The 27,159-nt window shown below is 30.1% G+C and overlaps 2 protein-coding genes across 3 annotated transcripts in view; both read left to right on the top strand.

Moving 5' to 3' along the window:
• Positions 1 to 10,516, top strand: part of LOC132725175 (glycine receptor subunit alpha-2-like) — a 10,696-nt gene extending 180 nt beyond the window's left edge. Inside the window, exons 2-10 of the mRNA XM_060710263.1 lie at positions 3,394 to 3,489; positions 3,786 to 3,850; positions 4,460 to 4,530; positions 6,406 to 6,632; positions 7,084 to 7,166; positions 7,430 to 7,570; positions 7,902 to 8,131; positions 8,679 to 8,849; positions 9,150 to 10,516. Coding sequence (XP_060566246.1) covers positions 3,394 to 3,489; positions 3,786 to 3,850; positions 4,460 to 4,530; positions 6,406 to 6,632; positions 7,084 to 7,166; positions 7,430 to 7,570; positions 7,902 to 8,131; positions 8,679 to 8,849; positions 9,150 to 9,308 — 1,243 coding nt within the window. The 3' untranslated portion in view covers positions 9,309 to 10,516. The remainder of the gene's footprint in view (positions 1 to 3,393; positions 3,490 to 3,785; positions 3,851 to 4,459; positions 4,531 to 6,405; positions 6,633 to 7,083; positions 7,167 to 7,429; positions 7,571 to 7,901; positions 8,132 to 8,678; positions 8,850 to 9,149) is intronic.
• A 2,654-nt stretch (positions 10,517 to 13,170) lies between these two features.
• On the top strand, positions 13,171 to 26,382 carry LOC132725169 (glycine receptor subunit alpha-2-like). 2 transcript variants are annotated; one of them, XM_060710254.1, is made up of 9 exons: positions 13,171 to 13,435; positions 15,234 to 15,298; positions 16,475 to 16,551; positions 20,175 to 20,401; positions 20,708 to 20,790; positions 21,125 to 21,256; positions 24,053 to 24,282; positions 24,818 to 25,033; positions 25,372 to 26,381. In XM_060710254.1, exons 1-9 carry the CDS (start codon positions 13,371 to 13,373, stop codon positions 25,540 to 25,542), a joined length of 1,266 nt encoding a protein of 421 aa, XP_060566237.1. In that variant the 5' UTR covers positions 13,171 to 13,370; the 3' UTR covers positions 25,543 to 26,381. The 2 variants fall into 2 exon arrangements, with proteins under 2 accessions (XP_060566237.1, XP_060566239.1); XM_060710256.1 differs by lacking the exon at positions 16,475 to 16,551 and having other exon boundaries at positions 25,372 to 26,382.
• The last annotated feature ends 777 nt before the right edge of the window (positions 26,383 to 27,159 follow it).

Below are 27,159 nucleotides of genomic sequence, written 5' to 3'. Positions count from 1 at the left end.
TTATTGTATTTTGTTTGAAAATCTTTTTTTTTTTCATGGACAAATATGTTGAAATAAGCATTATGAACAAAGACATACAAAATTATAACAGTTTGTTGTTTTTACGAGTATGATTTATATCAGCATTAGGTGTAATATTTTATAGCGGGTTTAAAGAGATTCATTCATTTTTTTATATAATAACAAATTAAAGTTGCAAATCAAGGTACACCTATAGGGGGCAGAAAGAACCAAACATCAAATCGAATATTCTCCTTTTTGCGTACTGAAACTACAAATAGTCATCTGTTTTGAAAAAAAAAATAAGATTTAAGTTCGAATAACAACATTCTTTTTCTTTAAAAAGATACATAAATATACATTTATACATTGTACAAAAGGTGTTTGGAAAAAACGTTTGATACAGATTGGTATTGTCCAACAACATTGACCTGGCACTTCATTAACTTTCGTAAAGGTCATTTGAATAAACACTGACCAGTATCTATCGAATATATCAATATATTTGCTAACTTCACTCGTCAGTGAGGTGTGGTGTATTGGTATTGATGTCGGACTACCGATCTGAAGGTCTATGGTTCGATCCTTTACCAACACCCCATTATGATTTTTTTTAATTTACTCGCAAGAATTAATTTGAATATAGGGTTAACGCACGTTTTTCCGTGTTATAACGTCTGCAGAGTCCCGAGGAACGGTTGCTGTTGGCTCCAACAGTTTTGAGGGACTCTGCAGACTTTATAACACGAAATAAACGTGCGTTGACGCTATTATAGCATAAAATTTTCAAACAGATTCGTGATGTATAGTTTATACAAAACACAATTACATTAAATTCTTGTGCTTGAACGGTATTTATCCAATTCTATGTTTTACGTATGCGTTTCATTTTTCCGGGGCCAACAACTTGGAAAATTCTCGGAACCGAACGAAATTTTGACTTTTAATTGATTTAACAAAGCTTGGCCTTTGGAGATTTATTATCTCAAGAAAAAAAACAACGTTACATTACTCTACCCTCTACCCAAGACAAAACATGACCCTCAGAAATTCTTAGAATGATTTCAGATTGACGGTAGAAAAAAGATCAGTGACATCAGAAGTATCATATTTTTTTATAACAGTATCTTTCAACGGTTCTTTTTGTGACATTATGAAATCGTTTATGCTTTAGCGCATACGCGCTATAAAGGCAATTATTATAAATACTATATACACTGTTGGTACACACGAATAAAAGATTTGCAATAGTTTTGAGAGAATGGCAGTTTTAAATATAAAAAATAAGTTGCAGTAATAGGATTCGAACCTACCAGAATCGTCTAAATTCTTCAAGTGAAGTGAAACCTCCTTTACCAACTGCGCTAAGATTGATTTTTAATTGACACATTTTTATCAATTCGATGTTTTGTTATCAAAATAATAGTTGGCCAAAGTTTGTCTGCCAGTGAATTCGCTCTGTTTTGTTTATATTTTGCCGAAATATTTTCCTACAATGATGTAACTCTGTATACATTTGTACATTAAATTTATACGTTAAATGAGCCTAATTAATGGCCTTCGCCTTTTTACATAATGCATTCGATTTGAATGGGCGGGGTAAACTGTAATTCGGTTATAGGTTTTATACAGAGTTTTAAGAAATTAATTTCTTAAAACTTTGTATATAACCTATTACTAGTTATTCGTCTTTATTCCAGGATTGGATTCCTGTGTATATAGAATCAAGTGATTCTAACTCGCCGGCATTAACCACTTGATTAATAAATTACATTCTGTAATAAATGACAATATCATATTGAGAACAATTTGATTATTACTGCTTTAATTACATCTGAAACGTTTGCATTAATCATGACGTCAAACTCACCGTCAAAAATTAAGATGGAGGCATTTGCTTTTGAAAATGTGATTCATATATACTCGTTTCAGTTCCTATACAAATACAGAGTTAACTGTAAGACAAAGATTATACTTTTTATTCTTAAAGGCCATTATTATTCAACTTGACATACATTCCAAAAATGAATTAAAGACCTCAATTAGCTCTTTTGAATCTTAAAATCTAATGTGAATGAATTTTATATGGAAATGAACACTTATCTTTAGAGTACATTATTTCTAAAGTAACCGTACATTGAGATAAAATAACACTTGTGTCCCGTCCAAGTAGTTATTCAGTTTTGATATTTCTAATAAGATATTGATATTTCCAAATGTCTTTTGAATTTCACGGAAAATAAATGGCATGTCAGATTATCACATGTTTTATTATATTGTTATAATTCTGTGTCGAAATACACGAAGGACAAAACGTCAATTCTAACACTGCACCATAGACAAAGAATAAAAAAATACCGGTGTTGAACTGCCAATAAACACTGGTTAGGGACTAATTGTATATGCGGCTGTTATGTTTTCTCCCTCGATTATATAGTTTACAAACCCCTTTAAAGCAACAATAAAAAACATTTTTATTTATATTTCAGTTCTTATAATGTTTTCTTTTCATACAATACCGAAATAATATCTCATATACACTAATGTTACATATTTGATCCATATCAGTTAATAAATCCGTTAGCAGCGTAATGACGTCATCCTAGGTAAACAACCCATTCAAAAACGCAGACATCAGTTCAAACATACAAGATTGTCGTTTTGATGCGAAAAAAATAGCCACTAAGGCCTACGGCCTCCGCGGTCAATTCCTACGCATCAAAACTCCAAACCGGTGTTAAATAGCCGATAAACCCCGCTGAGACCGATGTTATTTCTGAAATGATTGCACACTGTGTTTAATCACGGGTAATGGTTGCAAATTTGAAAAAGTGGCGACACCTTTTACGCCCGCCAGTTTTTTGTTAATGTTAGTTGGTTTGTGTGTTATTTTGAAATGTTTGAATATGTATTGACTTAAAAGACGGAATAAATTTGCAACATACATGAAGTATAAGTTTTAAACAGTTTTGTCTTGTTTTTGGAAAATAACCAGAATAATCACTTGTAAAATCTCAAAATATGCAAATGACAAGTTTATTGTTTTAATAACTTTATAATATCAGAAGCTAGGAAGCCGAAACCTAAAACCGAGTGTGTCATATACCTTGCCTAAATGAACTGACATATCCAAACAAATCAAAATAAAATACAAACCCACTTACATAGACAAAACACGGGCGGGCGATATGATTTTGCATGACATTGTCGTCATTTTGTTAAGTTAGCAACCATTTATCTTGCTTGCACCAAGTGCAACCACGTCATGTGCTACCATTGATCAAAGTTGTATAATGATAATTTATTACGTTTTAACTATAACTGAAGAACTTTACATTATCCATATGTTGTAAGTTAATACCAGCAACATTAATTTTGTCGATGTAACGCCAGGAATATGATGACGTCAGAATACAAGCTGGTTGCACTGGTTTTCATTACAATGACGCAAGTTATAGCAGGAGTGTCAGACCAGTCGAATTCAACAATGTAAGTAATAAAACATATAGCTGTACAAACATCAACACGTTCAATCACTCAAATTTGAATTTTTAGGACACGAACAATCTGGGAATACATTTAGATGTCACAATTAATTTCGTTCAAACTCCAAAACTATTTCTATGAGTTAAGTATAATTTATCGGATTGTTTCTTTTACGCATTAAGAGGTTTTGGTAAATATGCTTCTACATTTTTTACAGCAAAATGTCTGATATAAATGACACATACGATTTTCTGAAATACTTTATTAGGTATTTTATTTAATCGTCTTGTCACTTGCAGGTACAAGATATTGCGCCGATTAACTACTGATTACCACAAAGAACTGCCTCCAGCATATGAGCGTTGTGAGTATTTGATCTCTTATTTACTTATTTATCATTAACCTTTATCCTGCTGGAGGCAACTGAATATATATTTATGCGACCAGTGCAGACCAAAGTCAGCCGGCATACCGTTTAGTCACATCATGCTGTGAACTGTGCAGATTACTGTTTTGTAATTTTGCATATTGAATGGTTTTGTTCAGACTGAAAGATGATAAAAGTCCATTAAGGATATTTAGCATGATAAGAGTATATTTTATGAAACGATTAAAAACAACTGTTGGTTTAGATTATCACGTCGTTAATTAGGGTGATGCAAGGCGAGTGGTCACCGGCAACATTTTATTATCGCTAATGGCTGCGCACATATTTCATAGGCATATAACTTTCAATTGAAGCCCTTTTAATGATCCCGTTTTGCTTTCTTTCTGTACGGCAATATTTTGAATACAAGAACTACAATATTTTAGGGATACAAGAGCTACACTTGAAAACGATTGTCTTATGGGACTGTTACAGTAAACAAATGTCACTTGATTATCCACCCTGATTTAGGAGGTGTTTAGATTGTATTATGACAGAATTTACCATTTTACTGTTTCTGACGTGAATGGCCTGTTCTATCTTCAGCTGACAGTCAGGTGATGGTAAATATAAACTTGTACATACAATCCATGTATGCCTTTAACGATGTTAATATGGTAAGATATTCAAACATGATTATTGTACCGATTTATGACTTTAATAATATTTCAAGATTGAACATACCTGTACTATAATAATTTGTCTTATCTAGGTGTTGGGTACCATGTCCTTTTTGTGTTTGCAATAAATAAGTCTATTGACTTCTGGAAATAAGCTGTATGTAAGCATATATTTTATGAGCTTATTCAGTATTCTATGATTTGTATTCAAAATTTATTGATGTTTGTGTTAATCAGTTTGTTTGTCAATACAGTATGTGGTAATTACGGTTTACTCATTGTATTAATAACGTCGTCGATCTTTTTAACGTCGACAAAATGCACAATCTGACTAAAGTTCAGCTCTTCTCATGTATGGATATAGCATAAAATTATTCAGGAACTGATTTTAATCAGATTGACATATCGCAATGCAAAGAATTATCTCACTGCTTTAAATAATGTCGCGTTGAATAGTCGCGGCATTATTGATTTGTCACTTTGTGATTTCCACGATCGCTTCAAATTGTCGAGCATCGTATCATTTGTGATGATGTCATCTTGCCTTGTTGCAATGTCACTTAGTCTGATGCTATATGGCAGTTTAGAATATCGCGGTCTGTATTTCTGCTGACCGCGGTACTCTACTATGCGATAGGCCACTAGACAATGCGAACCAGACTAGACAATGCGAAGCTTTACTCGACAATGTGAAGTGACATATACACAATCACGACCCTTGTAAGGAGCTTCAAATTTACACTCTTACCAGTAGACACACGATAATGAAAAGCGATAATACGAAAAGATAGTTTCGCATTTCCGAGTGCCACTTTGCATTGTCAAGCCTCGATTAGCCCTGTCAAGCATCGAGAGTTTCGCTTTGCATTGTCCAATATTTATCACATTGAAGAGTATCGTAGTCAGGAGAGATACAGACCACGATATTCAACTCTGTGAAGTGACATTGTGGCAATGTGAAGTGACATTCTGAGCGTTTGGAAAGTTTTGTTAAAATGGGAGTCATGTGCTTCAAATCCAAACACGACAATTGTTTTTCTGTTTCGTTTTGTCTATATTATTGAGTTTTGAAATAAAATATTATGTTTTTATGATCGCACGGTGCCCATACATAAATTGTAAGGAAATATACTTTTTTAAATTGACTAGATTAGTGAAAATCTGGAGCCACCCCATTTAGTTTTACTAATGTATATGATAAAAGAAAGTAATAATATAGCAGGTTTCTTTTTTAAAGAAACATGTCAGAAAATATTTAATGCTTCAAAAATTAAAACATTGCTGATGGGAACATGACAATGGGGAAAAAGAGGATATTTTGGATTGAGAATGACTTCTCACTCAAAAACCCTGTTCACTTAAATATAATAACTTGAGAACAATTCGGCTTATAATCGCAAGGATGATCCATGCTTGTAAATAACCCCTCTTTGAGATAAGTAGGTTTTTTGTCAAGCTCACAATGACCTTAAATAAGATTTCGTAAAAGAATTGATATTTCGTAATTACGAATTAATATTTCGTAAAATCGAATTTTATTTCGTAAAAACGAATTCATATTTCGCAAAACCGAATTAATATTTCGTAAAAACGAATTATTATTTCGTAAAAAGGAATTAATATTTCGTAAAAACGAATTATTATTTCGTAATTACGAATTAATATTTCGTAAAAACGAATCAATATTTCGTAAAAACGAATTATTATTTCGTAAAAACGAATTAAATACCGGGAAAAAAGTGTTGAAAATGTCACCTTAGGGGCTCCGTACAAATACCGGTACTTGATAGAATTTCAATCAACGGTATACAGCAATGTTCACAAGTAAATTTTATTGATAATGTAAATGTTATCTTTTATCAACGATATCAGGACTATTCTTTGACCATGTTTCTACGGGAACGCTGGGTTGACGAACGATTAAGCTTCATTGAAACACAATCAAATCATAGACTAGAGTTGGAAGGCTCAATGGTCGATAAACTATGGGTACCTGATGTTTATATCCTGAACGAAAAAAAGTCAAACTATCATGATGTTACAGTTCCAAATAAGATGGTGCATCTTTATCCAAACGGCACAATCCAATTTAGTGCAAAGTATGTGTTAACTTTAATTATATAATAGGAAATGAATACAGAATTAAAAAAAAATATATCTTACCTTTAAATACTTTCTCAAACTCGATTTTGGAAACATAAGGTTTGCATTTGTGTAAAAAGCCATTGCTCCGGAATATTTGGAATGTTGTCTGAAAGGCTACATGTTTGATTAGAAAGTTACTTACAGCTATCTGTGAATATTAATGAAGAAGAGTTAAAAGACATAATGTCAAGATATTTCTGCCCAAACTTGTCATGTTATTTTAATTAAAAATAAAGAACAAACAATATGCCTGATAAACTTATGGAAATTAATGTAATGATTTAGCTAAAAGAAGCAAATACTATATGTTTATACTGGGTTTTATAACAAACTATTGCTGTCCATTTTTATCAAACTAAAGGATTGGTTATCTCTTTAATAATTTCCAATATATATATTTTACAGAGTTACTGGAACTTTTTCATGTATAATGTTTCTGAAAAAATACCCGTTCGATACACAAATATGCCACTTAGAGATGGAAAGTTGTAAGTAAAATAATACTAAATACGTTCTTAAATAATAACCATAGCAAGTTAACTCTTCATAAATCTATACATAAAACAATAGTCATTTATGCTTTCTGATATTGATCAATTTTGCATTTTGAATGTTAAGCATCTAAGATGAAAATCTAAATGTAATAATACTTTCACTACCTCATGATATTTGTGATGAATTATTTACTTGTAATTACTTCATTGTTATCAAGAAGTTTATCCTTTTTTTCTTCAATATGAAACAATTGAAGATGGACACAGTATAGAAACATTGAAGTTTCGTTGGAGCGATGAAGCCGTATCAATGGCAACAGGCATAGAATTTCCTCATTTTTGGCTTGTCAATTTTACTACATATGAATGCGAAAAGATGTATTACAGTGGTACATATTGTATGTTATTCCTCCTACACAGAATAAAATACTTATTATTATTATTATTATTATTATTATATTTCTTCTCTTTGTTTTAATTTGATTCCGTATAGTATGCTTCATTCTGTTATTTCACAATATTTCAAAATATTTAAAAATTAATTATTAAGAATCAATATAATCATACTCAAATAAAAAATATATTTATTACGACCTAGGAAATTAATTCCCTGAAAGGTTATTCATCATCTAAAAATATTAAGAAAAAATGCTTTTAATATATTGTGTCTCATTACGAGATTAAATTAAACTTTGGAATTAATAAAATAGTATATAATTGAACTTGCAGTGATGTACCCATGTATTGGAGTGATGTTTACAATGCAAAGAAATTACGAGTTTCACATTTTGCATGTTTATTTACCAAGTATTTTGATTGTACTTTTGTCTTGGTTGAACTTCTGGTTGGACTGTACGGCGGTTCCTGCAAGAATCACACTTGGTCTTCTCACAGTGCTAACCATGACAACACAAAGTTCTAACTCCATGTACAATCTGTCGCATGTGTCATATCTCAAGGTAAAACATACAGTGTATCGCTTATTTTTCAACTAAAATTGCATGTAATTAATGAAAAGGCTTATAGACCAATTAGAGGACTTTGATACATTATTTGTAATATTGTGAGTATAATTCCATTATTTCTTGTCTTAGTTTATACAGAAGTTATTTCAGTTTGATTGTGTAGGAAACTATAAGCTTATAGATCGTTCTTGAAAATTGGAACCAACCAATACCGAGCAATGAGTGTAAAGTTTCTTTCTCAAGGAAAGACGGGGTTAGAACCCATTCGGCTAACGATCATTAGATTACTAGTCCGACCACTTGGTCATCCCGCCACTTTAAATTTAAAAAAAACTCTACTAAATTCTATTGATTTTCTTGTCTTTACGATTAAGTTTTCAAAACCACGCATGAGTAAATAAATAGGGATCATTTATAAATATCATGGAAGACAATATATGATTTATTATCGGAGAAAAGTTAATACAAAAGTAATCACAATTCATTCACCTATTTACTATATATTTGAATTGTTGTATTAGGTATTATACTATATCAACAGGCTATTGACGTTTATATGGCTGTGTGTCTGACATTTGTTTTTCTTGGCCTTGTGGAGTTTGCCTACGTAAATGTTCTCACACGTGCCGAGAGGAAAGACCCAGCAGAAAAACGAGTTGGACTGAAAGTTGCTGACGTTGCTTTGAAAACACAAATAGATAAAACCAAACCTGTACGTTATTTCCAGTCATTCGATATTGTTAGTTGTATCTTTGAAAATAGAAATCAAGATTTGAAAAAAATGATGCCAACATTAAGAACGAACGATTGTGCTTTTCACAATGACTGGTATTAATCTAAGACAGTATGTTATTGATATTCATTTGGACAACCAGTATGTCCTTAAGAATTCGTCTATAAGTTTACAGTTCATGTTTTACTTGTAGAATCATCAGTTGCTACATGAAAGGCCATATATGATGTTGACTTTTTGTAAGATATATCGTTCATCAAAATTATAATTATTTTACAGATCTTCAACAATATGACGACATGGAATACACTCTTGTGCTTCAAAAGTCTCTCAAATTTAGGTCGTGCCCACCTTGTTGACAAGATTTCCAGGATTTTGTTTCCTTTTGTGTTTGGGTTATTCAACCTGTTTTATTGGTGTTTTTATGTTATTTTTTAAAAGATCCTATTAAAAATTGATGTGTAGATAAAACAACTAATGAAATTCACATGGTGTTGATTCTATATTTCCTATTTTCCATATTGTGTCAATGACAAGATGATTATTAATGACGCTTTCAACATCAATAACAACTCGTAACTCTTTAAATAACTAATGTCACTAGTTGACAACGTATTGTATGGACAATTAAACAAAAGTTGTTGTGTAAATTATAACGGTATAATGTACATTTTGTTGATAATATTCACGTAAGGCAATTTAACCAAGTCGTCACTTAAAATATATCAATATATCTGATTTGAAGTAAGTTCTATCAATCAATGGTAGTGACTTCCACATCGATTAAACAAAGCCTTATATTCAACAGGACAGGCTTTTATGCATTCGTCTATGGATTCAGGTAAAAAAACATTTACAGTTCCTATTAAAATAAATGATACAACAATTTTTCAAGAGAACTACTAATTAATTTTGTCACAAAACTATTCATATGACAAAAAAAACTGGCTCAGTGGGTAAGTTCTGCTGTGTTTTTTCTAAGTGAAAGGCATAGAGAGTTACCAATATTTTAACATGCAGCAATAGATAAAAGATTGCACTTTTAAATGGTGTACAATATAAAGGATCAAATGTACAGCCATTAAGTTTTAATTGCTAAAAAATGCCAAAATTTTCACTTTTTGAAAGGCATGAGTGATATTTCAATGGAATATAAAGGAGATGCTTTTCTCTGTTATCTAATTAACTGAATAATGTCATATAAAAATCAGAAACTAAGTAATGAAATTTTAGAATAACAATGAAGAAGACATAATACAGCGAGATTTTATTTAAGAAGTAGAAAACGCAGTGAGAGAAGCGACTTGTTATCTTATGGTACTGGAGAATTAACTAACAAATATGCTAAGTCATTGTGTTTGTTCCGCAAATAGCTTCATATAACAGACGGCCATCTTTTTGGTATATATAATTGACAAGAAATGACATATAGATGTCTTATTATGTGTCAATTTGTGACTTTAATCCAAAATATGTCATTTAACACTGTTGAAGGGCAACAAGTGCAGAGACATTTTTTAACTTATAAAAATATTTATGTTTTATGTTAATTTAATAATTAATCTTGCCATTTGTTTTTATTTACTCTGAATTTGTTTTCTTAGAAATGATATCGTCACTCCTCGAAACTCTGTATAAACTGATGTGTCTGAAATGAATAAAAAGAACAAATCTTGAAATATTGTTTTCCAATAAAATGCTTGAATTGCTGTTTTGTCTTGTCATAACTATTTTATTACAGCAAATAAAAGATCACATACAGATAATAATATGTTAACGTTATAACAAACATTTGATGAAATCGATTTAAGTCGTAGACATAAGTCATAAAAATACAAAAAACCGCATTAATTATCAGTTACTTGAGATTCAATGATTCTAGTCTTGAAATTATTAAATAAAAATACATAATTGTCGGCATTGTTTTATAATGTTGTAATTCTTGTAACTGTCATAGAGTGCAACATTAAAACAAATTCGAGTTTAAATCAAGTTTATGATTTTACTTGCGATGTCCTTTTTATTAATTTAGAGCTGTATACATTACAGAATACAAATGTATATCTAAACTTTATATGATAACAGAAACATTTTAAGTGAAATACGAGTGTCACCGAGATCAATTTATATAATTTTCTTTTTCGTATATGTCTATATGTAACTGTAGTATACGCCTTTAATAAGTGTTTTTTTTCTTTTCATATGTAAAATGTAAACGAAGACTTTTATTTCTAAACATCAATAAGTCTGCCGGCAGATAAACCAATTTTAGAGAATGATATTTGCCTGTTGAATGTTTTTATAATCAAGTTCATTTTCATTTTAAGGTTCCGGTGTCCCTTGTAAAGTTATAAAAACATATTCGGAGTAATCATTACAGCTTTACCTTTGTACTAAAGCATATGTGATTCATTGAAAAACGATTAATATTTTCTAGAAATAATCCAACAAAATTGAATCATATTTAAGTATGATAAGTTACTATAATCTCAAAGTTATCTGTCCATGTAACTGATAAGATAAATGTTTCAATATTTTAAACAAGTTCAAAGAATGAAGATTAGTTTTTCAGGAGATGAAAAGCTTTTAAAAGTGCCCCAGAAAAACAATTTTATATTGTTCTTCTTTTACTCTACAAAATCTTATTAAAAATATATACTAAGCAGCAGAAATAAATATATGGTTACATCGAGCAACGAATGTATGTAATTTATGATTCACATTTGATGGAGAGGTTAATTAACATACTAACACATTTTAAAAAACAAGATCCGCCTGATCAGAAAGAAATCGAAGAACGCAAGAATAAAATCCCTTCTCCTGATATAAAGTAATGATCAATAAAAACAAATGAAAGTCGAAATAAACAAAATACTTCTACAACTCATAGAATTTTGTAAAGAATAGAAGATGTTGAGATGAGACATATTTGAAACATACGTCACTTTCCACCAGATATAAATGGCGTCGTATCGATTGAATTAGTGAACATATTTTAACATAAATGCAGGAACATAACGTTTAACCCTTCATTTTCCGAATCTCATCTGTTTGTTTTTTCTTTGCAATTTACAATTTGTTGTAATATCTAAATACATGCTTGTTTTTATTTTATGAGAATAAATGAAATGATTGTTTTAATTAAATGATTTAACGATATGACATTTCAAGTAAATATATAAATACTGCAGGCGAAACTGAATAAGATCCGACAAAACATGTGTGTGCAACATTATCTGATAATCGAAATTAATTGTCTTTCTTCTTCTTAAATTTGATCACATGTATGAGATAAACAGCTGTTACTGTATATAAGATAAACATACATAGAAAAAGACAAAATATAAATGATGACTCCATTGGTAAATCTCATTTACTGTTAGTTACTGATAACATAAAACAGTATAATATTTAATAATAGATAGGTTAGTCTCACAATGAACTGATATGATATTAAAGGGCATTGTTGATTTACTTTATATCTCTATAGGGAACATTTAATCTGCTTCCATTCTCGAAAAACCTCATATCTACATTATCAAGTTTTCCGATAATCTCCGATGATAATCAAAACGAGGAAATGCTTTTAACTTGGTGATTATTATACAGAGGAAGGTTATATGAAAGGGGCGTGTTTATCAGCACCTCACACAATGTTGCTTCTCCAATATTCGACATTTACCCGTACAGTACAGGACTGTACACGTCAGGACTAATCACTACAATTTCAGAGGAGATGTTAAAGTAAATTCTAAATCATATTTAATCCAATAATCTTGCAAAAAAGAATAAGAACATTTGATAATTGTATCATTTTTGCAAAAAGATCATTAAATAAAAACTGTATTTTAAAAATGCGCCAATGCAATTTGTATGCAATACTGTCAGTTGAAGAAAATTTCAAAATGATATCATAAACAGATATGTGGCTATAACAAAAGTATCGGGGTTTTGTTGTTGTTGATGATGTTGTTTTGATATTCAAACAATTTTCGCAAACAATTGTTTAATTTATACCAATATTGCGCCTAACTTAGGTGGCAGTAGCTGGTGTATGTAGAATATTGCACATAACTTAGGAAGCTGTATTGCACCTAACTAAGGTAGCTGCTGTATGTAGAATATTGCACCTAACTTAGGTAGCTGGTGTATGTAGAATATTGCAGCTAACTAAGGTAGCTGGTGTATGTAGAATATTGCAGCTAACTAAGGTAGCTGATGTATGTAGAATATTGATGTCGTGTATATCATTTACCAATAGAAAAATGAGCGTCTCTGTACCCTGTTGTTGACGTGAAATGACAAGAGAACCTCTATCAATAATGAACAGTAGTAATGGCAGTGACTATGTAAATCTATTAGATAAAACAGTCAATAGTTTTAGGTGATTACAAACCATGAGATCAAATATATAAACGGAGCATTTGACTGAGATCATTAACTTCTAATGACGAAAGATACGCAGATGATAGTAGAACAGAACATATATAACATTTTGAAATGTTAGTCATTCTAGTGATTTTTTGTATCGGTGAATTAACTGAAGGATCAAAGAACGCTACTATGTAAGTATTTTATTTAAGTTACTTAAAAATATGTAGTAATATAAATTTGTTGTTGAATTAAATGTTGCCAGGATTGTCAATTTATAAACTTAGATTTGTAAGGTAAGAAACAAAAACATTATATTTGTATTTCTATTAGAATTAAAGATAGAAGTAAATAGTGAGTCATGTGGTGTCAACTTGGGTTGTAAAACACGTTCAAATAATATAAAATGTCACTTTCGCTACCATGAACTCTAATAAAAAGACTCTTAGATAGGGTACAAGTTTCTTCTTAATAGTTATTATTAGATTGATGGATTTCAACAAAGTGACAAAATCACAAGATTTCAAAGATACATTTCCCTTAAGCAGGTAGGATAAAGCCTGTTTGTGGTTACGCAATTTATTCATCATGCAAGGTGTAAATATAATGAAGACTAGTCTGCCGAGCCCGTGAACTGTTATGTTTGTATACTTATTAAAAAAAAAAATGGCACTTATACAAAAAAAATCAGAAAAATATTGACCACAAGATGGTTTGTATTTAATTAAATTTGTATATGAGGGGTGAACAATAAATAAAAGTTGCGGATTTTTGCCTTTTTGTAAAGCGTTTTTGCCTTTGGGTACTTGAATTCTTGAATGGAAAATCATTTAAACCTATGTCCATATGGTGTTACGTCAGGTCCATCCAGTTTTGCACACTTTCGTTGATCCGTAGATGAGATGAACGCAACATATACTGATTAACGTAACGAGTCAAACAAGCGTTAAAAATTCACAATTTTGTAACTTTATTTTTCACCCTTCCGCTATTTACAAGTAAACAAACGTCTGATTATTTTCAAATTTCAATGGAAATCATTACATTTCTTTATATACTGATGCCAAGTGTGTCACACTCTATTTTGCAACAAAGTATAATTTTGGTGGCAAGCTCTAAATGTGTAACTAGATCCAGTTCTGGGCAATAAAAAGCCAAAATCCCTGTTCAGAAAAAACAATTCCTACAACACCTAAGAAGAACTGGACAGATAATCTGTGTAATTTGTCAAAACTTAGCATTGATATTATGACTGCATTTAGATGCATTATAGATATCTTCAGAAAATGCAAAGCAAAGGTTAAAATAGATTTTTCATGGTCTAGTATTTTTAACTTGTTTAACTTATTTGTGTTTCAAAGACAGTCATCTTCATTTCAAGTCGTGCAATGCTATGTGAACGAAATGCTATGTAAATAGATAATTTTTTGAACGATTTGGGCAAAAAAAAATCAGTTTTTAATATTCGATATTTTAGAAACTTTTCATTCAAGATGTATAAATACACGACTCTGTTAATTCAAGTCAATGATGAAATGTTTGATAAACTTGATGACAGACAAAGCTCAGTTTGTCAGACAAGCAGTTTATCGGCTAGAACCACTGTAATAATGGGATAAAATTTGGTAAAGGAGTACCAATATTAAAAAAATAATGTCATGAATAAAATCATTCAAAATGGTTGAGGTGAAGTGAAAAAATCACTAATAAGCTTGTCTGATTTTATAGCAAAGCTAAGTTGCGCATTTCATGCTATGTAAACAATCGGCATTTATTATAACATTACACAAATGAGTATATACTCGTTTTTTCCTTAATTTAAATCAATAGCAAGACTTGAAATAGTCATTATCTGTAGTATAATCCAAACAATAATATCTAAATTTTCACTAATATCATGAAGAACAATATCTGTTTTTATAGTTTTAATTTTGATATTGATTTCATATATTTCCTTAGAGTCCTAATGGATGCTTTGTTTTTCCTTTTCAGGAAAACCGTCATACACGATATGTTTGACAACTATGACAAAACACTCCCGCCAAGATATGACAAGGGTAAATATAAATATTGTGTTATAGACGTAAATGCATACAAAATATAACAATAAAGATCGTAATGTTTTTGTTTCTATTTGTGATGTGAGTAAATTTAAAAGGTAAATTAATCAAGGTTTGTAAGACTTTCGAGGGGTGATCTGAGTTTAGAACTTAGACTTTCTTTATAAACTCTATAAAATAAATTCTAAATCTTATTGATTATTCAAAAATGAAGAAATATCAAGGCTTTAACACATATAAATCATAAATTTAACATTATTCATAAAACGCCGGATTAACATGACGACGTTATGTCGTGAGGAACTCAACAACGGCGAACAAAGCGTTAAGTTAAACAGGCCTAACAATTTTAACAGCCCTCCCATGAGCCTGTTCACAGCATCAAAAGTTAGTTTGCAATATATGCCTGACAGTACCATACGTGATTCCCGTAGCATCATTGACGTCACGGATAGTGTTTTTCTACGTCACGTCGGTATAATTAGACTGTACGGGATGATTTTTGTTACTATAGATATAATCACTTTCTGTGTATACGCACCTTTGTACAAATTCCATACATCTGCGTTGCAGAATATCCCAAAACAGACTCCACAGCTGTTAGTGTAGACAGGCCCATATTTTACGTCGGAAATTCGAAGAAATGCCTTGCGGAAAGTGCTTTGTTTTACGTTGATGACAACATACATATATAAAGACATGTATTAAGATACTCCGGACTACTTATATTCATTATTTGCATAGTCGCATAGATTCGGCACTTATTTATGAAATGTAGCAATTTTCCGTATGCTTACTTAATTTAACCATAAAAACAACCAACTTAAGTTCTTAAGTCCTTAAACGTCGAAAATAGTAGTTACAGTAAAATAATACGTATTTTCTGATCACCCCTCGTGTGACTAAGTTATCTGTCCTTAAAAGAAACAAAAATAACAAACAAAAAATCGCAGATAACTCGAAAACAAGACCGGTGACCCCAATTATTTGTGTTTAAAATGTTCATGTAGTTAATTTCTAATTTCAAGTTCTTTAAATTCAACAGTGTATTGTCAATAAAGAATTGAAAAAGTAACGAGAGAGAAAATGGGGCAGAGTCTTTAACTAGCTAATGTTTAGAAACTGTATTATTAATTATCTCATGTTAATCATTAAGTAATTTTTTAATTCTAGTTGGTGTCGACAAGCAGGTGGAGGTGAAAATTAACGTTTTCGTTCATTCAATGTTTTCCCTCAGTGAGTCCAAAATGGTAACAATTCATATCGTTCTATTTTCCTATAATATTATTTTAATATAGATCATGAATCTTTTAGCACGTATAACAATAGAAATTTCATTTCACAAATCGTTATACTCAATCTGTTTGTGAATTATTACTTTTTTAATCTCAATCGATATATATTAAACAATGGATGGTTTAATATTAGATAAGAGGAGATATCACTATTTAAATAACGGATGAAAACTTGCCTACCATTTACATTACGCAAATAAATAGAATAATTTGTGATTAACCTATTATTCCAATCTGTTTCGGAACACAATGGAAATTATATATTGACATTTCCATTATTTGATTCAGCATTAAGTAAAATTAATCAATTTGATACATATGTACCACTAAGCTAAAATATATACTAAACTGGAAAGTAGATTTTACAAGACGGTTGAATTTGAAATATTTGAAAAGGTCTGACAACTAATTGTAAATGATTTCTTAAACATGAGCGGAAACAATACAGAATACGTGTACAAAGTACATCATCGTACAAAATATCTTCATTCAAATATATCAAATATAACTCATATTCCATAATCATATCAAAATCAAATGTTAGCTAAGTACATTGTTTTTATTGGTTAATTTATAATTGCGCAAACACCAATCAGCAAAATGAATTAAATGATAAATAAATAATTCAGTAATGAAATATTTGATAGTTTTTATATATGCTGGGTCTAATGTTGTAGGGATCACCATCGGCTGCAGCTTGAACCGACAAGCGCTATCTGCGACGTGTGCTCATTTAAGCCTATGAGCCAAGGGTCATTTAATCAAAAATTTTGTCGAAATCTGAAACTTACACCAGAGCAAGTATATAGTCTCTCCTTTACAAAAATTCAAATCTTACAAAATTTTGCTTTCACAACGCTTCAGAATCCAAGATGGCGTTCAATGTAGCCGCCGATTTTATGATAATATTACAGCAAAGATTATGACGTGTTTGGTAAAAAGTTGTACACACATTTTAGAAATAATCAAGTTATGATAAAATAACAATGAAATATATAGCTTTTCAGGTTTTTCAGGTGTCTCAAAATTTTCAAAATATCAAAGAAAAATGCCTAAATTTCGATATTTTCGGTAGCTTTCAGTAATTCGATACATATTACTATATGTTCATTTTTTATTTTACCCAACCCACCGTAATGTAAGAAATTTTAAAAAACGTGAAAGCAATAAAATACATGAAAATAAAGAATAATTGCATTAAATCACATGTTAGGTATTAATGAAAAAGCAGAGAAATAAAATTATACATATTTCTGCGAATTTTGGTGTTGTTTTTTGTTTTTTTTTTGCGATTTTGGGGTGAAATTACCCCACCCACTTTAACCAAGTATAAAACTTACAAATTATGCTAATCTATGCATTTTTTATTATAACAACTTAAAACTTACATAGTATTTATAAAAAACAAAACAATATTAGAATTTTAGTAGCTACTTGGAATATTTTTGTTATTTTTAGGTAACCATAATAGAAAAATGTGCCAAAAAAAAGGCATTTTTCTTTGATATTTTGAAAATGTTAAGACAAAAACCTAAAACGCTATATATTTCATTGTCACGCCTCCAGGTGAGCCAAAATATTTCAAGAAAATCAATATATAGAAAACTGTAAAAAAATTTAAAGAAAGGTAAAACTATTCAAGATCCAAGTTATATTTTACATGTTATGTGCGGTTTAAAACTGGTTTTGCAGTGTTTTATTACCATATTTCTACTGCGTTACCAACACAGTAAGGGCTGTTTTTGCATAATTATGTTGACGACATTTGGTAATTTTATTGGATTGTAAGTGCCGATTACAATATGTTAATTATTTTATTTGTTCACCTCACAATATTTTATCATTGAATACATTTCTAAAATTTTTATGAAAATAAACATGGATCTGAAGGCGTGCTGCTTATTCATAACTTGACTATTTCTGAAATGTGTGCACACCTTTTTATCGAAAACGGCATAATCTTTGCTGTAAAATTTACATAATAAGATAAACAGCATAAAAGCGGCGGCCATATTGGACGCCATCTTGGATTCTGTAGCGTTGTGAAAGCAAAATTTTGTAAGATTTGGATTTTTGTAAAGGAGAGACTATATACTTACTCTGGTGTAAGTTTCAGGTTTGGACAAAAATTTAGATTAAATGACCCTAGGCTCTTATGCTATTTGTTATAAGAATTCAAATTTCCATTATTTTAAACCTTACATACATTTCAAAATATACCTTGCAAAGAAATGATTTATGGACTTTAAATAATTCATTTCCTTCATGCACTGTTTCTTCTGTGTTTGCTCGTTAAATAGAAATCATTTCTACATCAACAATAGCTTTCATATTTTGACCGACATTATATCGCCGTCGAATGGTTGAGTAGTTTGGTCTTTATTAATTCAAAGTACTTTTATGTATCCTATTGCCGCATAGTAAACTTAAAACTATTAATAATTTATATATAACTGAAAGTTCACTGATTCAAACAGCTAGTTAATAGGTTATAAAATAATCTACTTTATTTAAGAATTCGATGGTGGCGTCCTACATTATTTAGTATCGTGTTATCAATTTCTCAACAACGAAATCTTGCATTATATAGATTTGATTTTCAAGTTTTTACTCCAGCACTAAACACCTTTCTCACTCCCCAGCAGTGATAGGCCTTTTATTACAACTTTTCCAGCCAACCGCCACATATTTTTTCGGACAGAAACACCTATATTTCTCTCATGCTATATCATGGAACGAGTCATTTTTATTTATTAACTTTATGGGAAATGCTCACTTGCAAATTCAACATATAAAAATAGTCTTGAAGTCTATTATAACTATAATCCTCAAGAACTGAACATTGTAAAAGAAAAGAATGCATCCTGAAATCATATTGGTAGGGACGGAAAGAAATGATCCCCCAAAGATTAATTTTGTTATGGTTCGAGATACATATAGCATTCATATTTTGCTCATTTTATATAATCTATAATTACTATAATTAATATGAGTGTAAGTCGGATAAAAAAAATGAAAATATCTAACCTTTATATTAAATAATATATAGAGAATATTCAAGTTTCTTCTATAAATGCAGGATTTATTGTGGTATGAAAATTATTATATTTCACTCTTGGCTACTGTCACTTGAAATATTCATTTTCACACAATTCGATAAAAATAAATCCTGTATTAATAGCAAAAACTTGAATTTTCTGTTTATTTTATTTTTTTGCTCTTTTTTAACCTTATGAATTCCCTTTTACGTTTGTGTATTACCTGACTTTAGAAGAAAGTACGACATCAATTTACAATGAAAATACGAAAATAAAAAAACCCATTTCATTTCTTCAATATTTCTGTTTATTTCAATTTTAAGTATATAATACATTTGATTTTTGTTTGTACAAAAACATTTCAAAATTTGTATTTTTTATTTTTATTAAATTGTTATACTTTTGTTTCTTTGTTATTATAAGCAGAAGGCTGTACTGAAAATAAGTCTACATGTTCTCTTTATTGTAAACTTTTGTAATTATGTTACCTTCTCTAAATAAAGATTTTATTATTATAATATTGTTATTATTATTTTCAAGGAATATTCAATGAGCATGTTTTTGAGAGAGCGGTGGCTGGACGAGCGTTTGAAATATAACAATACCATTAACATCAGTCGGGTAGAACTTGACAAGTTCTATTTTGAGAGCGTTTGGATGCCGGACATGTACATTCTTAGTGAAAAAGAGTCGCAATACCACGATGTTACTGTTCCCAACAAATTGTTACATATATATCCTGACGGCACCGTGCAATACAGTGCAAAGTAAGAAACAAACAATGTATAGAAAAATTTAAAATGGTACTAGTAAAGTCAGCTTGAAAAACACAGATATAAGGTTATCAAAATATCCATAATGGTTTGATGCATTGTAAAGTAGTTACTGATTCTTTTCACTAACACAATTTTATGTCGATATTTAAATAATCAAATGCAGTCTTTTACTGTGAGCTTTAATTATAACTTGTCATTGAAAGTTGAAAACATTATCAAATGTGAAGTAATTGAGTTAAAAATTTTAATTAATAACTAAAATTAATGATCACAACGGATATGTTATTTGTTTTTCAGAGTGACAGGTATTTTTTCGTGTTTAATGTACCTAAAGATGTACCCATTCGATACACAGACATGTACAATGGAACTTGAAAGTTGTATGTTTTACAATTAATATAAATTGATAATTGTTTTATTTTATTATCTGAAATAACATTCGTGTATTTAGATAATTGTGAGTACTTAACGATATTAATGTTATTTAAATTGTTTAAAGACAGTGCTAAACTGCTTTTCTTAGTGCGATAACAAAGTTAAAGGGTTTGCCAAATTATATTATCAGTATGACATTTTGATATCTTAAGTGAAACAAAAAAAAATAAGTTTCAATAAAATATTTTGACTAAACTGTATTGAAATTAAATATTTCATCGAATTTAAGCAAAATTTGACAATATTCGGTCTAATTTTAAATACCACTTTAATTTTAAGATGGTCACAGCACGGAGACAATGAAGTTTGTTTGGAATGATAATGCTATCACATTGGCCCCAGATATACAATTTCCCCAATTTTCTGTCATAAATTACAGCTATTACAACTGTGATAGGGACTACTATGGAAGTAAGTATCTTTTTTAGTTAATTTATTTCAAAAGTCGTATTCTTTATGATTAAAAAGACGTGCTTAAGTGTTTCCATTAAGTTGAAACTTCAATACATAAGGAAATCTTGAAAAGAATAGTTCCTTCGCAACTGAATAATACAATTAATAGTGGATACTTTACTTAGTACATCTCATTCAAAACACTTTATTAAACAGTACCGTAGTTATATAAAGCGATGTAACGTATTAATTAAGCCTTCCAGTAATATATACTCTGGGAATGTTGAGGGCCAAATTAACTTTTTTTTTTCACATAAATCGGGTAAATTTAAACTTTAAACTGTGAAATTTTAACTTAATGTGCTATAATGGTACTTTTTTACACATGTATAAATATTTTTTACACTATATTCTGTAACATTTTACACATGAATCAGTAAAGTTTTACACTATATTTTGTATATTTTACATATGAATAAGTAAAGTTTTACACTATATTCTGTAAAATTCTGCACATGAATCAGTAATTTTTTACCCTATATTCTGTACATTTGACACATGAATCAGCAAATTGTTTATACTACCGTCTGTGCATTGAAGACATGAATCAGTAAAATTCTTATACCATAGTCCATGTACATTTTACAGAATAAATAAGTAATTATTTTGCACTTAAGTTTGTACATTTTAGACATGAATTAGTAAAATGTTTATACCAAAGTATGTACATTTTACACAACATTAAGTCAATTTTACAGATATTTGATTAACAACATAACTGAAGTACATGGTACAATCTTACAAACATAACATTAGTAAAATATAGATCACAATTTTTTAACCCTAAACATCTTTGAATTTTCTACTAAATACAGTCCATTAGAAACTTGTTTTGATATTTGATTTTATAAAAGTTGTAGTGATTTGACACTACAAATTGGATCAAAGTGCTGGAAGCACTGAATACATAGGCCTAACATATGCCTTATAATACAAATTTACAGCTGTTTTAGATTTAGATTGTAAAATATTCAACATTTACTGATAACTGTTTAAACCGTATCTAAAATGTACCGCTCAAAGTATAAAATTTACTGTTTAAAGTGTAACCATTTACATGTAGAAAATCAAAACTTGTCTATGTGGCACGTATACGACGTTACCTTGCATAATGAGAGTTAACTGTGTTGGTGATCACGTGACATTAGAATACATAAGCATTCATTTTGGATAACCAATATTTTCATGCAAAAAAAATCTGCAAGCATTACAGGAAAAGTAAAATAGCTTCAATGGAAAGTTATATACTATTGGAATCGGCAAATATTTCTTTGGGATATAGTATATGTTTGTTTAGTCCGTGAATGAAATTTATCTAATCTATTGAATTTCGATAAGATTTGATATTAAATTATTGACTAAAATTTGGCTCGGGGCCATTATTCATTTTGCCTTCCGGCCCTACTCTGCCGTATATTAATCTCTTATTATATCAGTTTATTATATATTTAAAGTTGTTGCTTAATACATCCAAATAAAAATCTAATCTGTCTATAGCAGAGATTTTACGCGCTGACAAGTTTTGAAAAATAATTCTAAGCCTCGATACAGAATTATATAGAGGATATTTGTTGAAAGATGAAATTTTATTTCATACTGCGGGCTTTAAAAACAGTATTCTGACGAGTGGCGTAAAATTACATCTTACACAACAAACATTTTTTTTTATGCTTAAAAACAAGTTAAAACGAAATTTCCTTAATATTAACGTTAATATTCAAATCTGTTTTCCACATTGAGAGTCGAATTTCTCATTAAATACAAGAAGTCTGAAGAAGGGCTGAAAATATAAGTTCGACAAGCAACGTTAAATGGCGGTGATATCATTCATTTTATTTAAAAAATGTGAATGATCGCTTGTTTAATAAAAACAAACAATTCTAGTAGGAGAAAAAGTCGAAACATCCATCCATATTTCTGTTACTTATTGCGAATTTATATTAGACCTGGCTTTGTGAAATGTAAGCGGCCGCCATTTTTAAAAGTTGTGTATTTCATGGGAGGAAAATGATTGTGTTTGATTCAGAGGGATGTCATTTGGATTGGTTAGTTATACACATTTTTAAAAGAAAGAAGACTTATTTGAGAATTGTAGCAGACAATAAATAAGTGTTGTCAGATGTGTAAACATTCAAAAAGCGGATAGGTAAATGGAAAACTTGGCATTGTTGGAACTTGAAAAGCTGCCTTACGAACGCTGGGTTGTTTACGTATTCTTCGGGCTGATGGCTGTCATTGCTTTTCATGTTTTTATAAAGCATACGACAGTCATTGCTCGTAGGATTCTTAAATATGCCCAAATGTCATCAAAAGCAGTTTTTTTCAGACTGTAAAAATGAAACAAAAAAATTGAGACGATATTTGGTGATTGGGAATGAATTTGAATGAATAGAAGTAAGTTTTCTTCTATTTATTACTTTTGACATTTAAGTTATTTATTAATTTCAGCTTTGCTTTTCTCTAAACAGCCTGACATAAGATTGTCAGCATTGTCAGCAAAAATAAAATTGAGGTACCACATGGGGAAAATCTTAAAAAGTAGTTTCGTCATTGAAAAGTGTGAAATTATATTTTGATAATTTTCACTTTGAAATTATCAAATATAATTTTCATAGATAAATCAGTAATCCACTGAAAAGCATAAAATAGATATAAATTAAGCTCACCTGGTGCAAAGGTGACTTGTATTATGATAGGACATATTATGACATAAAATGTATCATGACTGAAAGAATGGCAATACTTTGTTTGCAGTTATCTACCCTTGTATAGGCGTCCTGTTTATCTTGGAAAGGCAATATACTTATCACATCATTCAAATTTATCTGCCAAGCATTTTGACCGTGGTTTTATCGTGGGTGAATTTCTGGCTGGATTGTTCAGCTGTGCCGGCGAGGATCACACTAGGACTTCTCACAGTGCTAACCATGACAACACAAAGTTCTGCAGCTAGGGCAGACCTCCCGCAAGTCTCATATATTAAAGTATGTTTTGCACTTCAATATTTGCATGTGTCAATTATACCATATATTTAATCATACTACTGGATGTATTGGTGGAACGATTATAAGTGTGACCATTTATTTTTTTCAATTTCTAATAAGTTCTTTAAGACAATGAAAATATAGCTAAAAGAAAAAATTAGCCAGTGTCAGTCCTAAATCTCTGCACTGATAACATTTACTTCCTTCCCTACTAATGTAAGAGTTTACGATGATATTATTTTCAGCATATTTATAGTAAAGTGTATGATCAGGGTTTATACAGTAATGGAGGTTTATCTCGATCAAAATATACATGTATAAAAGTAATGAAGGTTTTTGACTCTGTGCTGGAACTATAAAGAAGTCATTATCGCTGTTGATTTTTTAATGTTTATTGATTAATATAAATGAAAAAGTAATTGATATTTTAATTTATCAAAAGTAGCAGTTCATCTCAATCTGTGCTTTGATTCGCATACGTATGTAAATTTGCGTTTAAATTGTGTTAATACACTTTTCCATTTGACATATTCAGGCGATTGATGTATACATGGCACTTTGTTTAACATTCGTCTTTCTTGGTCTTTTGGAATTTGCATTTGTCAACGTTTTAACAAGAGCTGGTACTAAAAGCGATAAGTCTGAAACCAATCTAGACGAGAAAATGGTCGAAACTTCTAAACAACAACGTGAATGCAGGTTAAATAATGTGAGCTCAACGTTTCAGTCATATGAGAAGCAGAAACAAAATGTATGTTTGATCACTCAATCATGCTGATTATTATTATTATTATTATTATTATAATTCATATATCCATATTTTGTGTTATAGATGGGCATATTTGTGGATAATATAATATAATATTAATTGATAAAATAGTATTGTCATCTTACTAATAATTATGCGTGGTTTACAAGAATTTTGGTTAATTTACGTTACAACATTTTTGAATAAACCAAAAATAGATAAAAATAAATATGTTATAGCATCAGTTCATAAATTGACATAATAGTGAAGGGATTTATGTTTCGTTGGACTTGAAAAACTTTTATATTGATTAATGTAATTCAATGCTTTAATTTTTTTAGAATTCAAGCCGGAAATCAACTAGACCAGGATTAATTCCCTTCTTATCAGTATCACCACATGGAAATGTCAGTCCTAGTGCAGTTGATAAAATGTCGCGAGTTGCCTTCCCTGCCGCATTCTTCTTGTTCAATTTATTTTATTGGATGTACTATTTCGTTCTAGAGAGATAAACAATAAAGTAATCCTATTCTGATATTAATTACTCTCTACTATAATCATTATTGGTTAAAGAGAGACAACCGTGGTGTATCTTAAAAGAAAATTCAAAGAATAGATTTTGTAAAAGTAATGGACATTTAACAGTTTACTTTATTCTTGTTGTTTGTGTCATTCATGAATGATTCCAGTCATATTGATGTTTTTATTGTCGCTTAAAACTATCATATTGATGTTTTTTATTGTCTCTTACAACTATTTATTTATTGGAAAAAAAAAACTGATTTCTTGACGGAGAAAAAAGTAATTGTATGTTAGAGAGATAAAACATTGTTTTTTTTGACACCTGTACTGTTAATGTTTTGATGATTTAGTTGTTTTTATTCTTGTTTTTGAAAGAAAAAGAAAATATGATGTAATTAATTTCAGCTTTTATGCATGTCTTTTTTGTAAACTTTTTGAAAGAAAAATTTTATGATTATATATTATTTCCATTATCATTAAATCTGATGATAAATATACATTCACATTATTTTCGGCGATCTAAACCTGTTTATATTGTAACATTTGATATACTTTATGTAAAGTATATACGACATTACGAGAATTTGCATATGCAAAAAGGCAATTCTACATTGTGATTCATTTGCATAATTTGCGCTAGTTACAGTGTCTGTCTGCAACAATTTAGAATTTGTTTTTTATTTTAATGGAACCTTCTCGTTATTTCTGTTGTTCTTTTCCAATGAACTGAACAAATATAAAATGACCATGTTACATAATAAAGTTAGTAGAAAATTATGTACAGGTATGATGTTTGAATGGTTCACTTTAGTTTACTTATTAAAAATCGGAGACTGTGGGTGACTTTTAGGCAGTTTATATGTTTGGGTAAGGTGCCGTCAATAGCAAATTATTTGACCAGCACCTAAATGCTCTCTTTCAAGCACGTGACAGCTCTTATTTAATACAAAGTAACATGAACAGAAACTAGTCGGTTGAAATACAACTACGTGTTTTTGTCTAACAATTTGACTGAATAAATCCTGAGAAATCTGAAATTACTCTTTATATCAATCGCATAAATAAATATTAAATATAACGTTAACAAACAATAATGTTAAATATCAAATATTAAAATACCCCCCCCCCCCCCCACTGAATTGCTGATATCATACAAGAATCAAAGCATAGTAAAGAAACAGAAGTAGAACGGTTATACAGAATATTTATCTATGTGTTCGAAGCTGTTACATGAAATATATTTTTCTCCTGGTTTGTCATGTTTATATGTAATGTACTATACAGTTGCAAACGTCTAGCTTTAGTTTATAATTTATACTAGATCTAGTTGCTGTAAACAAATGTTTCTGCGTTATGATGATACATGTATTATTGAAAATGCTATATTCTAACACGACCCGCATTTTTCCCCATTGGACTTAGAAGAAACCGAAATTGTGCGTTCTTATGCAATAAAATCACAGTTTTGACGTTCTATATTTAGACATGTAACGTATACATTATACACGTGACGTAACCACTAAAAATGTGACGTGCTGAAAATAAGTACGGAAACAAATCAGGGGCAATTTAGGTTAATATCAGGTACGACAGCATTTATTTGCGGA

This window comes from Ruditapes philippinarum, unplaced genomic scaffold (assembly GCF_026571515.1).
Source record: "Ruditapes philippinarum isolate M1 unplaced genomic scaffold, ASM2657151v2 ctg1425_1_1_1_1, whole genome shotgun sequence".
Classification (NCBI taxonomy): Eukaryota; Metazoa; Mollusca; class Bivalvia; order Venerida; family Veneridae; genus Ruditapes; species Ruditapes philippinarum.
This window is presented reverse-complemented; position numbering and strand designations above follow the sequence as displayed.